General features: G+C 35.3%; 1 protein-coding gene and 1 pseudogene across 1 annotated transcript; one reads left to right on the top strand and one right to left on the bottom strand.

Annotated features, from left to right (window-relative positions):
* Positions 1–1,479: 1,479 nt before the first annotated feature.
* On the bottom strand, positions 1,480–2,418 carry LOC122893254 (olfactory receptor 4L1-like). Its single transcript, XM_044230144.1, has one exon. The coding sequence runs from the start codon at positions 2,416–2,418 to the stop codon at positions 1,480–1,482; it is 939 nt and encodes a 312-aa protein (XP_044086079.1).
* Positions 2,419–14,612: 12,194 nt separating this feature from the next.
* Positions 14,613–15,256, top strand: LOC122893702 (annotated as a pseudogene).
* Positions 15,257–16,050: the final 794 nt, after the last annotated feature.

Genomic DNA, 16,050 nt, shown 5'->3' on the forward strand with positions numbered 1-16,050 from the left:
TTCTGTACTATAAGAGGAAGTTTTCTGGGTGAAGAAGCAATGGAAGATTATTATAGGTGAAATATAAACTGAAGGAGAAGAAATCAGAGAGGGAGACAAACCATGAGAGGCTCTTGACTCTGGGAAGCAAACTGAGGGTTTCAGAAGGGAGAGGGTAGAGAGATGGGGTAGCCAGGTGATGGGTATTAAGGAGGGCATATGTTGTGATGAATACTGGGTGTTACACACAACTAATAAGTCATTGAACTCTAGATCAAAAACTAATGATGTACTATATGTTGGCTAACTGAACATAATAAAAAAGTAAATGGAAGGCAAGTATACAGTAAAAAAAAAAATGAACTCTACAGTCTATAAAAAAAAAGGAAAAGAAAGTCAGTATAAATCTGACATTTTGAAAAAGTAGATTAGAGATGAATTACAGAAGCAGGTTGGCTTTTGAAAGCCCATTAAGGATATGAACCTTCTTCTCAATGCCAGAAAATAGTTTTAGCCATGGAAGAAACATTGAGAATTGCATTTTAATTTTATCACTTGGAATGCTTGTGGAGAATCCATTCAATGGAGGGAAAAACTTATATGATGGTTTAAAATCAATTAGAAAACTGTTGCTTAGAGAAGACAAGAAATGTTGGTGTCTCGAATTAAGAGAGAGTACTTAAAATTACCATCAATGAGTATGGGATGCCCAATACCATGCACTGCCCCCTCTTCAGCACTCACAATCAAATCAAATTTAACTGATAATTAAAATAAGGATTACAAGCTTATCAGAGGCAAATTTAAGTGTAGCTCTATGTAAAGCTCTTGGAAAGAATAAATTACATGATATAGTACCTAAAACCAAGAAATATACTTCTGCTTTTAGTTATTGAGGTTTGAAAGGCAACTGTGCATCCTTACGATATTTTTTGGAGCACTTGATTTCAAGACTGCTTTTTGTAGTTCTGCTGAAACTTTCCTTGCATTGGTCCCTTCCGTCTGGTATATTATTCTCTTTATTTTATATTCACTCTACTGTCAAACTTTATTATTATTTTTTGTTTCATTGGATCAAGAGATTAGAATATCTTTCCCACTGTTCACATTACTTCACTCATGATTGAAATGAGGTATTGCTACCTCATGTAAAGATAGTATAACTTTATGAATGTTGTTAACAATCCACATCTATTAAATCATTTCTATTAGTATTCACCATATTTTAATATTTATTTCTTCACTAATAAATATATATTGAATATCTATAGAAAAGTGCTCAGTGATTTCAAATGTTTATTTTGCTGTAGGTCACTCATTATCATTATGAACTTTAGCAGTAGTAAATGTGAATTAAAATATTTTATGATGTTCTACACAGGTATGGTTCTGGACTAGTCACTCTAACATAAGAAAAGTGAAACCATGTATTATATACAATCTATTCAGCTTCTGTTAGCACAGTATTTGAAAGTTGTGTTAATTATACGGTGCTCAAATCTAGAAGTTCTGTATAGAGATAACATGTTGGAACTGTAATTTTCTCATGGCCCCTTGCATTTTCTGATTTCTCAGAGTGTAAATAATAGGATTCAGTAAGGGTGTGATAACAGTGTAAAATACAGCAAGGACTTTATTGCCAGCAAAACTGTTGAATGGCCAGGCATAGATAAAGATACAAGGTCCAAAGAACAGAGTGACCACAATGATGTGTGCAGACAGTGTGGACAGAGCCTTGGAGAGCCCTCCGGATGATCTTTGTTGTACAGTGATCAGGATGACAGTGTAGGAGGCAAGGAGGAGGATGAAACAGATGAATGAAAGCAGCCCACTGTCAGCAATGACAAAGAATTCCAGGGTGTATGTGTCCATACAAGCAAGCTTAATCACAAGGGGAAGGTCACAAAATATATTGTCTATTACATTGGGGCCACAGAAAGGCAAGTTTACTGTTAATACCATCTGGCTCATGGTGTGTATAAACCCAATTATCCATGAAAGTATCACAAACCCACTCAGCAGCCTCTGGCTCATGATTGTCCTGTAGTGCAGGGGTTTGCATATGGCTACATATCTGTCAAAGGCCATGGCTATCAAAAGAGTCATCTCAGCACCCCCAAAGAAGTGCATAAAGAACATCTGGGTCATGCAGCCCCATGTGGAGATGGTCTTGTGTTCATTGAGTAAGTCTGTGATCATTTTGGGTGTGGTGACAGTGGAGAGACACAAATCCAGAAAAGAGAGGTTTCCAAGGAGGAAGTACATGGGAGAATGAAGAGTGGAACTAAATGTCACTGTGAACATAATGAGAATATTTCCCAACACAGTAGCACTGTAGATTAAGGAGAATGTTACAAAGAAGAGAATCTGAAGTTCCCATCCTCCGGAAAATCCTAGTAAAATAAACTCAGTCACTACAGATCCATTTCTAGGATCCATTTCTTTGATTCAGAAAGGCTCCAGAAGTTCTTTTATACAAAGAGAATAAATAAAAATAAAGCCACAATTAGCACTGATGATTTCCTATTTCTATTTGATGAATAATATTTGAACTTATGAAAATATATAATATTAAACATATCAGCATCACTCTCTATAATTTGAAATTAATTTATGTGTCACATCACTTTGAAAAAGTATAGCTATACAGCAATTAAAAAGCATATGAAGGAGTAGAAATTTTATTTTCTATTTTTTTATTCTGGTAAATGACCCTCTTTTATCAATTGATCTTGATTGTTACAATTTGCTCATGTGGAAAAATTAGATAAGTAGTTATATTAGTATTTATTTTGCCTCTTGAGATTATCATACAACAATATCTAAGAAATATGCAATTTGAAAGATAAGGAAATTGTATTGTTGTGTGTCAGTGAGGTAACTTATTAAGGTCATTCCATGTTTCTAAAATGAAGAAAGAAATATAAACACACACACACACACACACACACACACAAAACATAGGGCTAATTTGTATATGAAAGAAAGTCCTTTAATTCAGCAAAAATTGTTTTGCTTTTTTGGATGCCTGGGTGGCTCAGATGGTTAATCATCCAATTATTGGTTTCAGTTCAGTTCATGATCTCAGGATTGTGAGATCAAGCCCTGCACAGAGCTCCACACTTATTTGCTTGAGATTCTCTCCCTTTCCTTCCTCTGCCTGTCCCCCAGCTCACACACTCTAAATAAATAAATAAAATCTTTTAAAAAATAATTTTGCCTTTTGTTTCTGTTGTGTAGTACACTGAGAATTTCTGGAAGCATGGAATCATCCTTAGTTCTTTATGAGCCTGTTTTCTATAATTTCTTATATTGCTATTGTTCACAGTGAGAAGTGGGTGTGTTTTGTGTAAATGTATGTATGTGATGGTTAAGAAATAAATAGTGAAATGATTCAACCCAATATATAGACTTTGCTTCAGTTGTAACACGTCATACAAAATTGCCTTTACTTGGTGTTTTTATTGTTCATAGGATCTAGAATGATATAAAATGATCAGTAACAATTAAGTGAGCAGTATGTGCTATACTGTGTTCTAAGTGTTTCATATTTATTAATGCATTTATTAATGCTCATAGCAATCCCATGAAGGCAGGATTATTATTATTATTATTTTGCATATAAGAAAACTAAGGCATAGAAGTATTTAATGACTTACAGTTACACAGCTAACAAAGGTCAAAGCTGGTATTCAAGCCCATTCAATCTGATTCTGAATCTAGGCCCATTCCAATGTACATGTTAAACCAAATAAAAACATTAAGTTAGTACATGGGAAGAAGAGAATTCAGAGCAGTGAGTAAGAGGAATGGTACCTTTAGAAAAGGGACTGAATGCAGATAGGAAGGTACATAGAGAGTATCTGTTCTCTTTTCTCCAATGACCTGTAACTTTCTCCTTTTTATTTCTACTTAGGTCCTAGTCAAAATGTCCTACCACCATTCTCCAACCTTTATTCCCTCAACTACTTTCTTATTTAAGATATTATAAGAACTGGATAATGCATATAAATTAGGGCAAATAAAGATGAAAGTGATGTTCTTGTCAGTCAACCTCCAGGACTAGACAGAGTGGATGATAAATGATAACAGTAGTAGGTCTGGAAGAGGACAGTCACCCAGCGCATGGTCTTCAAAGGGCTGTGTCTCATGATTATCTGGTGAGTGAGCAAGAATTGTGCTTTGGAGACCTTTGTAAAAGTAATTTTTTTAGAAAAAGATTTTACTTTTTTGTTTGTTTGTTTAGAGGGAGCCAGTAGGGGGAGGGGCCAAAGGAGAGGGAGAGAGATAATTCAAGACTGCATGCTGAGTGTGAAGCCTGATTCAGGGCTCAATCTCACCATTCTGAGATCATGACCTAAACTAAAATCAAGGGTTGGTTGCTCACTGACTGATGAGCCAGGTGCCCTAAAAGTAATTTTAATAATTAGATGCTCTTTGGAGAAATGAGAATGAATATAAAATGAATATGCCAACTACAATTTGGGAATACCTTTGCTACATGGAATATCATGCCCCATGATACAATAGAAAGACTTACATATGGAATGAATACAGTTAAGTGTAATGCAGTTAATACAAATAAAGCCTATTTTATAGCTTTATTTGCCTTTTCATTTTATTTTAGAGGGAAAACTGGCATTCATTTATGTTGATAGCTTTCCCAACATTTGTTTTTCTTATTTCTCTTTTTCCTTTCCCAAGCAGATCTCTAAAACTATTTCTTGAGTTTTACACTTAATATACCTGTTCTTGTATGGTGAGTGAATAAAGACAATATAAATGAAAGGGAAGAATTCATATAGTTTAGACAAAAATTCTGTTAGTGAAGAAAAATTTCTTCCTCTTGAATAATCAATTGCATATTTTATTGTAATTATTTTACTCGATTTATGATGTACTTTGGAGGAAACTGAAGGTAGTATAATTATATATTTAACTAGGAAGAAACTTTGAAATCATTTATTCCCCACAACTTCATTAGTAAATGAAAAATCTAGATCCCCATAAAGTAAATTTCGCAGGTCTTAGACACAGGACTACCCTAAAGAGATGCAGTATTAGGTGAGAGGGTGTATGTGTAGGATTCTGGCCAGGCACAGAATGAGCACCAAGACAGCATGCACTGTATCTGAATCATTCATGTAAATCCAAGATTACAAATCAAAAATTTTCCATGTAAATCCCCATTAGGAAAGGAACAAGCCAAAACTTGTTTTATTAAGTAGTTGGATATGAGCATTTCTGCTCTTCCTCACGTGTATACAATATATATTACTTAATGTAAGACTAACTGATTCAAGTAAATATTTCCTCATTATATAGGCACTTGAAGAGAAAAATAAAAATTTCAATCTCCAATGATTTTTGTTTTTCAAAATTTATGTATACTTACTGTAAAATACTGAAGGACCTCAAAAACATTAGGCTAAGTAAAAGAAGCCTGATACAAAAGGCCACATGTATGATTTTATTTCTATGAAATGTCTTCTAAACAAGTCTATAGAGACAGAAAGTGTATCACTTTCAGCTAGGGAGTGAGTATAAATGGGCTGTCTTTCCTTTCTGTGATGATAAAATTATTTAAAATAAGATTGGGGCGCCTGGGTGGCTCAGTGGGTTAAGCCGCTGCCTTCGGCTCGGGTCATGATCTCAGGGTCCTGGGATCGAGTCCCGCATCGGGCTCTCTGCTCAGCAGGGAGCCCGCTTCCCTCTCTCTCTCTCTGCCTGCCTCTCCATCTACTTGTGATTTCTTTCTGTCAAATAAATAAATAAAATCTTTAAAATAAGATTGTGGTGATGGTTGCATAACTTTGTGAATATAACAATAATTACTGACTGTGGTGAGTGTTGTGAAGTGTGTAAACCTGGCAATTCACAGACCTGTACCCCTGGGGCTAATAATACATTATATGTTAATAAAAAATTTTAAAAATTAAAAAAAAATCCTCACTGAAATATATATTGAAATCAGATGAATTTCATAGTATATGAGTTATAGTTGAGTAAAACTGAAACTACTATATTTTTTTGCTTTTATTCTTAAGGTTTAAGTATCATTAATATATTAGTTTAGTATTTTTCAATAGTATGTATACTATTGAGCTACTTGTGTTCAAATTTATTGTACTATGAGACAATCAATGACATGCTGCATATCCAATACAACTGTTTCTAAATTTCTTAATGTCCCCTATTTGGATTACATTTTTGACAGCCTTATACATTTGGAAACTACTCTCTTTTTGTTAAAAGTTTTTCTTGATATTTTCCGACTATTTAGAATACTCATATGAGTTTCCTGAATTATATCATTTCCTTCCTTTCCCTGCATATGAACATCTTGGAAGGACTTCTCCCTCTTTATTCCTAAGATATTATTTGTATTTACGGTGTAATGGTCAGTTTTAGGCAGAGAGATTCTGCCTATTCAGCTCTGGTCATTAATTCTCCCTCACTTGCTTTTTCTCCAGCATTCATTATGATGTGCTTATTTACATGTATTGTTAACACCTGAAATGATGAAATGAAAAATACTGCTATTGTGTTTTTAAAAAATTAAAAAAGATGAATTTTTAGCTATTATGTTGTTTTCAATGCTAGTGTGAATTACCAGGATCCTCACAATTTGCTTTTCTTAATTTTAGTCATCATTTTTAATCACTATCTCCTGTCATGTTTTTCTATATCATTGTGTTACAGTATGTGATCTCCCAGTGAGAGGATTTTTTAAGAGATTTTATTATTTGAGAGAGAGAGAGAGAGAGAGAGAGAGAGAATGCATGTAAATGGAGGGTGGCAGAGAGGGAGGGAGAAGCAGACTCCATCCTGAGCAGGGAGCCTGATGTGGGGCTAGATCCCAGACTCTGGGATCATGACCTGACCTGAAGGCAGATGCTTAACTGACTATGACACCCAGGCAACCATGAGAGAGGATTTGATGTCCCAAAATCCACAGCCTTTTCCTTCCAGCCAACAGAAAATTAATTAAAATACTGTTTTCCGTAAAGTAAATCTCTAACGAATTAGCTCTCTATGATGTTTCCACTTACCAGTTCTAAAGGCAAAGTATGAAGAACAATATGTTCACTGGCTTAATCAAAATTAAAAATCTGCTTTGCACTCTCTGCGATGCTCTGTATATGGATGTATATACTATTTTCTGCTTCTTTAATAAAGATGTGAATCACTTGGAGACGGGTGTGTTGGAGCTCTGGGAATCCAAATTTCAGTGGGAGTTGTTACAACACGGTAGCTGCTGCCTCAGTATGACCAGGAGAGATGTTTACTCTTAATTTCTAGCCTTGCAGCGCACTGTGGTTCTCTTGGAGTATTGGCTTGATTACAACGGATGTGAGAATGTTGGTTGGTTGGTTGTGCTATAGGAATTGTAGACATCTTTGAACTAATGGATGCTTATTTTCCCTCATATTACTCCAAGCTATCCTCCTACCTTCTTTATAACAACACTCGACGATTTTTAGATAAATAATCTTCAGACTTCTCTGAGTATAACACCCTTAACATAAAAATAGATATCTGTATGTACATATATTATGTACAACATTATTCAGGAAGTAGAAATTTTAAAAGGGAATGTTAAAATAAATTATGGTAAATAATTTAAAATTTGAAATGATACAACTGTTTTATGGTCACCAAAATTTAATAATTATTTTTTTAGTGTATGAGATTTTTCAAGAATACCTATATGGCCCCAAAAAGATTCATAGTCATTGTCCCTTTTACTATAAAATGCTTGAGTAAATTCTTGTTCCACAAGTATTTCTTTTATAAAATTAATCATAAATGATGATCTTGACATACTTTACATCACAGGCTTCAAAGTTTATTTCAATAACTTGCCAACAAAAGTTGTCACAAATAACTTTCAAATTGGTTGATATCGCTCTCACTTCTATGGAAGTTCTTATTTAATTCCAGTAAAATTCACCGCTTAACTCAAAGGTTAATGTAGTTTTGTCATAGGCATTGCATTTATTATAGGAATCATTAGAGTTGGTGAAAGACTATTAGGCACAGATGTTAAAATCATCCATACTTTGTATAACGCAAGACTCCTTGCTGTAAGACAAATCTGATTCTACCACAAATAATTAAACTTGCAAATCATTAGAAATAGTTTTCTTTATAGGTTTTGATATTGTTTGCTGATAAGATATGCATTTTATTTATTGCCATATTGCTTATTTAAGCCATTTTTAAGTGGCCAAAAGGATAATTATTTTCTCAGTAGATTGTGGCTTTTACAATTTTTGTATTAGTCAAAAACATTCAAGAACACTTTACTACATTTAATGAAAAATCTAAACCATTTCTTAACTGGTGAGTATTAATATTATATTTTTTTTTATTTTTAAAGATATTTATTTTAGAAAGAGATTGAGAGAGAGAGATAAAGAGAGAGAGATAGTGAGTGAGTGTGAGTCAGAAGAGGGACTAAGGGAGAAGGAGAGAATCTAGGCTGACTCCATGGTGAGCCTGGTGTCTGACCCAGAGCTTGATATGACCCTGACACCATGACCTGAGGTGAAATCAAGAGCTGGACACTCAGTTTATCAAGCCACCCATATACCCCAATTTTATGTCTTTTATTTTTACGTTTTTTAGTTTACGTTTTATTTATTTTCAACATATTCATTATTTTTGCACCACACCCAGTGCTCCATGCAATCTGTGCCCTCCACAATACCCACCACCTGGCTCCCCCAACTTCCCACCCCCCACCCTTTCAAAACCCTCAGGTTGTTTTTCAGAGTCCATAGTCTATCATGGTTCATCTCCCCTTCCAATTTCCCCCAACTCCCTTCTCCTCCCCATCTCACCATGTCCTTCACGTTATTTGTTATGCTCCACAAATAAGTGAAACCATATGATAATTGACTCTTTCTGCTTGATTTATTTCACTCAGCATAATCTCTTCCAGTCCCGTCCATGTTGCTACAAAAGTTGGATATTCATCGTTTCTGATGGAGGCATAATACTCCATAGTGTATATGGACCACATCTTCCTTATCCATTCATCCATTGAAGGGCATCATGGTTCTTTCCACATCATCCACTTTTATTTAAACTTTCAATCAATGACAGTTGCTTCAGCCTTAAAACTCATCTATCCTGCATTAAAATTAAGACATTCTCCCTTTTTTCTCCAAAAGGAAAGCTAAACATTCTCATAGATTACTATATCCCTCTTAGTTTAGTGTTGGGATTTCCTCTAGTTTAGTTATAATGCTGCAGGAATTTTCTGTAATCTAGAGACTAAATGGTAAAGTTAATCACCAGCATCTTGGTGAGGAAAGATAAAAGAAAAAAATGAATTTGAAATTTCTTAATAAATACTGTAAATACACAATTTTACCATAATACACAATTCAGGTGGAAAATATTCTCAGTTACTGTAAGCATCATTTTCCTACTAATGAGTCATGAGACTCAGTTATCCATCATTGTCTTCTTTTACTGCCAGTTGCTTAATTCTCTGGTCTTTGTCTGTATCTCTTATGATGGTGATTCTTCACTTGTTGGAGTGAACCAAATTTAAAACGGTATTGACTTATGTCCTTCTCACTTACTTAATACATGAACTATATATAAAATATGAAATATAAGCATTATTTATATTAGTTATATTAGTTTTAATTATATTGGTTATATTAGTTTCAGGTGTACAATATATTGATTTAGCTGTTCTATATATTAATCAATGTTAATCATGATACATGTAGTCACCATTTGTTTCCATACAATATTATGCTTGTGCACTGTTGGTGGAAATGTAAATTGAGTCACCACTATGAAAAACATTTTCATTTGCTTTTATTACTTGGTGTGGAAATATTATGAGACATCACAGACAATCACTTTAGTCTCATACATGATCTTCCCTACCCTATTGAGTAACACTAATCCTCATATACCTTAATAATTGGGGTCAGTCTTTTCATCTGTCTTAATAAGTTCTTCTGTTAAATCAGTGGTTTTAGAAGACTGGAAATGCTAGTGAGTATTTCTATTCAGATCAATGGGAAATTATTTTTTCCTCTTGTTGGAAAGAGTTATTTATTGGGAACATGTAAAGTGCCTGGGTGGCTCAGTGGGTTGGGCCACTGCCTTCGGCTCAGGTCATGATCTCAAGGTCTTGAGATCGAGTCCCGCATCGGGCTCTCTGCTCAGCGGTGAGCCTGCTGCTTCTCTCTCTCTCTCTGCCTGCCTCTCTGCCTACTTGTGATCTCTCTCTGTCAAATAAATAAAATCTTTAAAAAAATTTAAAAAAAAAAAAAAGGCACAAGAAAAAAATATATGTATGTTCTTAATATTTAGAGAGAAAATCTGTTGCAAATGCATAGATTTTGAAGTTAGAGGTAGGATCTGATTCTTGGTCTAGTACTTAAAATTTCTGTGGCAAGTTCATTAAGTTTTATAATGTTCAGTTTTCTACTAAGAATATGTTAATAATATGCTCTATTTTCATTGCTGTAAGGTTAAGAGAATGCACACGTGAGGTGCCAGATCTTAGAACTCAGTGAATACTAAGTAGCTGATAAGAAACTGAAAATTACAATATATATGAATGTGATTATATTGGAATGGTTTATATTTAGATGCATAATTCCAGATGTTTGATATCCCAAATATGAAGTCCCAAAAGTTTATTTTCGCTTTTGTTTCCTCTGCCTTTGGAGACATCTCTTGAAAGCCGTGATATCAAAGAGATTACTGCCTATGTTCTCCTCTAGGATTCTGATGGATTCCTGTCTCACGTTGAGGTCTTTTATCCATTTTGAGTTGATCTTTGTGTACGGTGTAAGAGAATGGTCGGGTTTCATTCTTCTACATATAGCTGTCCAGTTTTCCCAGCACCATTTATTGAAGAGACTGTCTTTTTTCCACTGTATATTTTTTCCTGTTTTGTCGAAGATTAATTGACCATAGAGTTGAGGGTCCATATCTGGGCTCTCTACTCTGTTCCACTGGTCTATGTGTCTGTTTTGATGCCTGTACTATGCTGTCTTGGTGATCACAGCTTTGTAATAAAGCTTGAAATCAGGTAACGTGATGCCCCCAGCTTTATTTTTGTTTTTCAACATTTCCTTAGTGATTTGGGGTCTCGTCAGATTCCATACAAATTTTAGGATTATTTGCTCCAGCTCTTTGAAGAATACCGGTGGAATTTTGATCGGAATGGCATTAAAAGTATAGATTGCTCTAGGCAGTATAGACATTTTAACAATGTTTATTCTTCCGATCCAAGAGCATGGAATGGTCTTCCACCTATTTGTGTCTTCTTCAATTTCTTTCATGAGTGTTCTGTAGTTCCTCAAGTACAGATCCTTTACCTCTTTGGTTAGGTTTATTCCCAGGTATCTTATGGTTCTTGGTGCTATAGTAAATGGAATTGATTCTCTAATTTCCCTTTCTGTATTTTCATTGTTAGTGTATAAGAAAGCCACTGATTTCTGCACATTGACTTTGTATCTTGCCACATTGCTGAATTGCTGTATGAGTTCTAGTAGTTTGGGGGTGGAGTCTTTTGGGTTTTCCATATAAAGAATCATGTCATCTGTGAAGAGAGAGAGTTTGACTTCTTCATTACCAATTTGGATACCTTTTATTTCTCTCTGTTGTCTGATTGCTGTTGCTAGGACTTCTAATACCAAATATGACTTATGGTTAATAAACCATACACCTCAGTATTTTTGGATGATGATATCAACAATGATGATGATACTTTTAATGATTATAATGTTTCAATTAAAAAGTTGTTCTACAGGCAACCATCTCAGGTCCCGTTCCTCTTCAGGAGCTTTGTACTATCACTTGCCTATTGTTCAGTAAAACTTTGCTTTGCTGCTCACCACAAAAAAAAAAAAAAAAAAAGTATCTGGAACTCACTTGCTTGGTTTTTATTTTTCTTACTGCTTTCATGTCTTTACTCCTGAATGTGTAGATGATTCTATTTTAAAGGGAAGTGAAAAATGTGTAATTCATGGAGAGGTTCTTACTTATGGAGACCCTGCTGAATGGTCATAGGTAAATAAAGATGCAAGGTCCAAAGAACAGTACCAACACAGTAATGTGGGCTGAAAGAATGGACAGATCTTTGGAAGACCCACTGGAGGAGTGATCCTGGACAGTAATCAGAATAATGCTATCAGAGATGAACAGAAAGATAAAATACATTACAGTCAGTGGTCCACTGAATGCAATGACTAATAGCTCCAAGATGTAAATATTGATACAGGCAAGTCTGATGACTTGAGGCAGATCACACACACACACACACACACACACACAACTATTCACAACATTGGGGCCACATAATAGTGAAGTTACTGTGAACACCTTTTAGCTCATAGTTTGCACAAAACCAGTGGTCAGGACACAAGTACAAGTCCGATGCAAACATGGTGGCTCATGATAGTTTTGTAATGGGGGGATTTACATATGGCAATGAGTCTATCATTTGCCATGGCTACAGGCAACATCATCTCACTTCCACCTAAAAGGTAAAGGAAGAACATCTGGACCATGCAAACTTCTTAAAAGCCTTATAATCAGTAATTAGGTCATAGATCATTTTAGGAGTAGCAAAGGAGGCCACGGACATATCAATAAATGAGAGTTTGGCCCATAAGAAGTACATGGGAGAGTTTAAGTGAGAGTCCAATTTTACTCCAAAGATAATGAGTTTACCTAATACAGTGACTATTTAGATAATTGAAAAGAAAAAACAATCTGTAACTCATGAAACTGTAACTGCCAAGAAAATAAACTCAAGACACGATGGAGTTGATTTTGTTTCTCCATTTATTGGCCTGTTGGCATATGTTACCTACCACAAAACAAAACAAAACTAAAAATAGAATAAAGTCTGTGAATTGAAGTTTGGAGAGGAAATGCATATTCAGTTAACTTTATTCTTAAAATCCACTGAAATGTGCAAAAAGAATTGAAAGTGTTGAACAATACTGAGTCCAGAAATTTTTGAAAAAAGGAATGCAAGTTGGTGCAACCACTTTGGAAAACAGTGTGGAGATTCCTTAGGGAATTAAATAACAAAGAAGAGGTTTTATCTTGAAATCTATTTCTATGCTGCATTAGAGTAAGGGGCATATCATTGAAGGAGAGGCTAAATGGTTTTCTAACTAAAAAGCAGGACCAAGAAAAATGAAATTAAGTATATGGAATATAGAATATGGAGAATCTAGGAGTCAGTTCTGTAGTGGCTGCTGAAAGTCAGATGAGCATCAATAATAAACACTATGAGTTTTAGACAGTTGAGTCTATGGTTGGCCAAATTGAGATGGCTTCTCACCTTTTTCCATAAGGTGGAGAAATGGCTCAGATGTTTGGGTGTTCTCCAATAGGCTCTTACTTAACCTCCAAGCCTATATGAAGTTAATAGATAGGAAGGTATTGTGCTCAGGTATGGCAGAAATAAATGCCTGCTGCTAGCTTCCTACTGCCTTGGTTAAGTTACCTTCCTTGTCCAGTGGCTAAACATCCTAATGGATTTGGTATAACTTCCATATTATTTGCAAGAGAGTATGGTTATAGAGTTCTGATAAACAAAGGAGCATCTGTAGGGAATAGACAGACTAAGGCAGACTAAGGCAGACCCATGAGGAATGACATCCATTTAAACATGAATGATTCCAGCCAGAATTTTTTTTTTTCTTTTTGGGAAAGCAAATGAAAGTTTATTGATTAACAAGAAAAATTGTTCATGATATATTATGAAATAAAAAATGCAAGTTATAGTGCAGTTTATACAAGTTGATTCCTTTTTTGGTGAGCAAAAGAAATGTCTCTGTGCATAGGAAAATGGTCTGGAAGTGTGCATACCAAACTGATGACATAGATTATATTTGGGAGGTAGAATTATGGGAATCATAAATTTCTTATTTACGCTTGTATGCCTCTTCCATTTTTGATAACAAGGATCTATTTGTTTGCTAATTAAAAAATAAAATAAATAATTTCATGGGTCTCCTGCTATTCAAATTATGAACCCAAGAAATTGCAAATAAATGGACTGAACATTCTTTTTGATGAAGAATAAGGTACTCACTGTAAACACGAAGTACTGGACACACAGCTTTATGGGGAAGAATTAGAATCAGTCATACCCAGGTAAGGATTGATGAGAAATCCAGGGAGTAGAGATGGTCCCTTTGCCCCAGGGGTCCTCAGTCTTCATTTAGCCAGGAGAGCTTGTTACAATACAGAGTGCTGAGCCCTGGCCCCAGAATTTTTGATTCTGTGGGTATGGGGTGGGGTGAAGGGTTTGTATTTCTAGTAAGTTCCCTACTGCTTGTTTGAGAACCAGCCACACTTGGGAGCCCCAGGCCCAGCTGGAAGTTAATACAGAATAATATATTCACATGGTGTGGCTACTATACAGCTATTATTTGAAAGTTGGAAAGAGCCTGGCTCATAAAACCATTTAGGCCCAGAGCTTTTGAGGACTGTTACTCAGACTTAATTTGTCATGCTATAGTCTCCTCAAACCAGCCAAAAATTTTGAAGCAAAATATCAAGAAGGTAGGACAGGGGCCCTTGCATCTCTCCCTCTAACTCAGGTTTGACTTAACCCGCCCCCCCAGAAGATGGCTGTCCCAGCAGAGTCTGGCTTGTGCCAGCAGGTGCGATGATTTAGTACAACTGTGGTCAGGCCATTTTCCAAGCTCATGTGGCCACCTGTTCAGGTATATGATATTGAAGGTCACTGTGCCACTGCTCTTTATTCTGCTGCATCTAAACCAAATAAACTGGAACAAGTAGAGAAAGAATTGTTGAGAGTAGCACAAATCTTGAAGGAATCCAAAATGGCTGCTTCCATTATGAATCCCTATATAAAGGGTTCCATGAAAGTGAAAAGCCTAAATGACCTGAGCACAAAAGAGAGGTTCTCTCCTCTCATATCCAACCTGATCAATGTGCTTGCTGAGAATGGTCACCTGGACAAAACCCCTGGAGTCATTTCTGCCTTTTCAAACATGATGAGTATCCACTTGGGGAGAAGTACCGTGCACAGTGACCACCACATCTCCTTTAAATGAAGCCACTCTTACTTAATTACAAACGGTCCTGAAGAGCTTCCTAAGTAAAGGCGAAGTCTTGAAATTGGAAGTTAAGACTGATCTGTCAATCATGGGTGGAATGATTGTCCCTACTGGAGAGAGATACACTGAAATGTCTGTGAAAAAACAAGATCCAGAAGCTGAAGAGGGCCATGTGAGAGGTTTTCTGAAAGTGTTGATTTTCTGTTAGTGAAAATTCCTAAACTTAGGCAACAGTAAAATGCTTCCTGAACAGAAAAAAAAAAAAAAAGAAAAAGAAGATAGGATGGATATCTACAAAGAGATAGTAGTAACAGAACAAAATTTCTGAGACTTAAGAAAAATGTGAGATCTGAAAAAAATTTAAAAATATGAAAAAAAAATGAAGGAGTTTATATCTGACTGAAGATCTCATTCATGGAAATAGACATAATGTAGTTTTAAAATAGTTTGAAATGTTTTAAGAATTTAGAGAAGTATAAGAACAACATAACTAAAATACCATACTATTATTCATAATTAAGAAATATTTGTATTTATATATTTTTGCATCACAATTTTTAAAAAAGATTTTATTTATTTATTTGACAAAAATCACAAGTAGGCAGAGAGGAAGGCAGAGAGAGTTGGAGGGAAGCACGTTCCCTGCTAAGCAGAGAGCCTGACGTGGGGCTCGATCCCAGGACCCTGGGATCATGACCTTAGCTGAAGGCAGAGGCTTTAACCAACTGAGCCACCCAGTCACCCCAGCATCACAATTTAAAATAAAAACTACTGGTATAGGTAAAGTTCATTTATCCCCTTACTATTTTGGGTGTGGCTTATAAAATGAATAAATTCTATTATAACAAGATTCTGTGAATAAAATGTTTATTTGCTACTATAAAAATGGTGCAAGCATCAATTTGTTTTCTGTATTTGTAGATATCATTCTGCTTTTTGTTTTTTATTTCTTTGTTTGGTTTTTTAGATTCCGCATATCAAA

The sequence above is a fragment of the Neovison vison genome, chromosome 13 (genome assembly GCF_020171115.1).
Source record: "Neovison vison isolate M4711 chromosome 13, ASM_NN_V1, whole genome shotgun sequence".
Lineage (NCBI taxonomy): Eukaryota > Metazoa > Chordata > Mammalia > Carnivora > Mustelidae > Neogale > Neogale vison.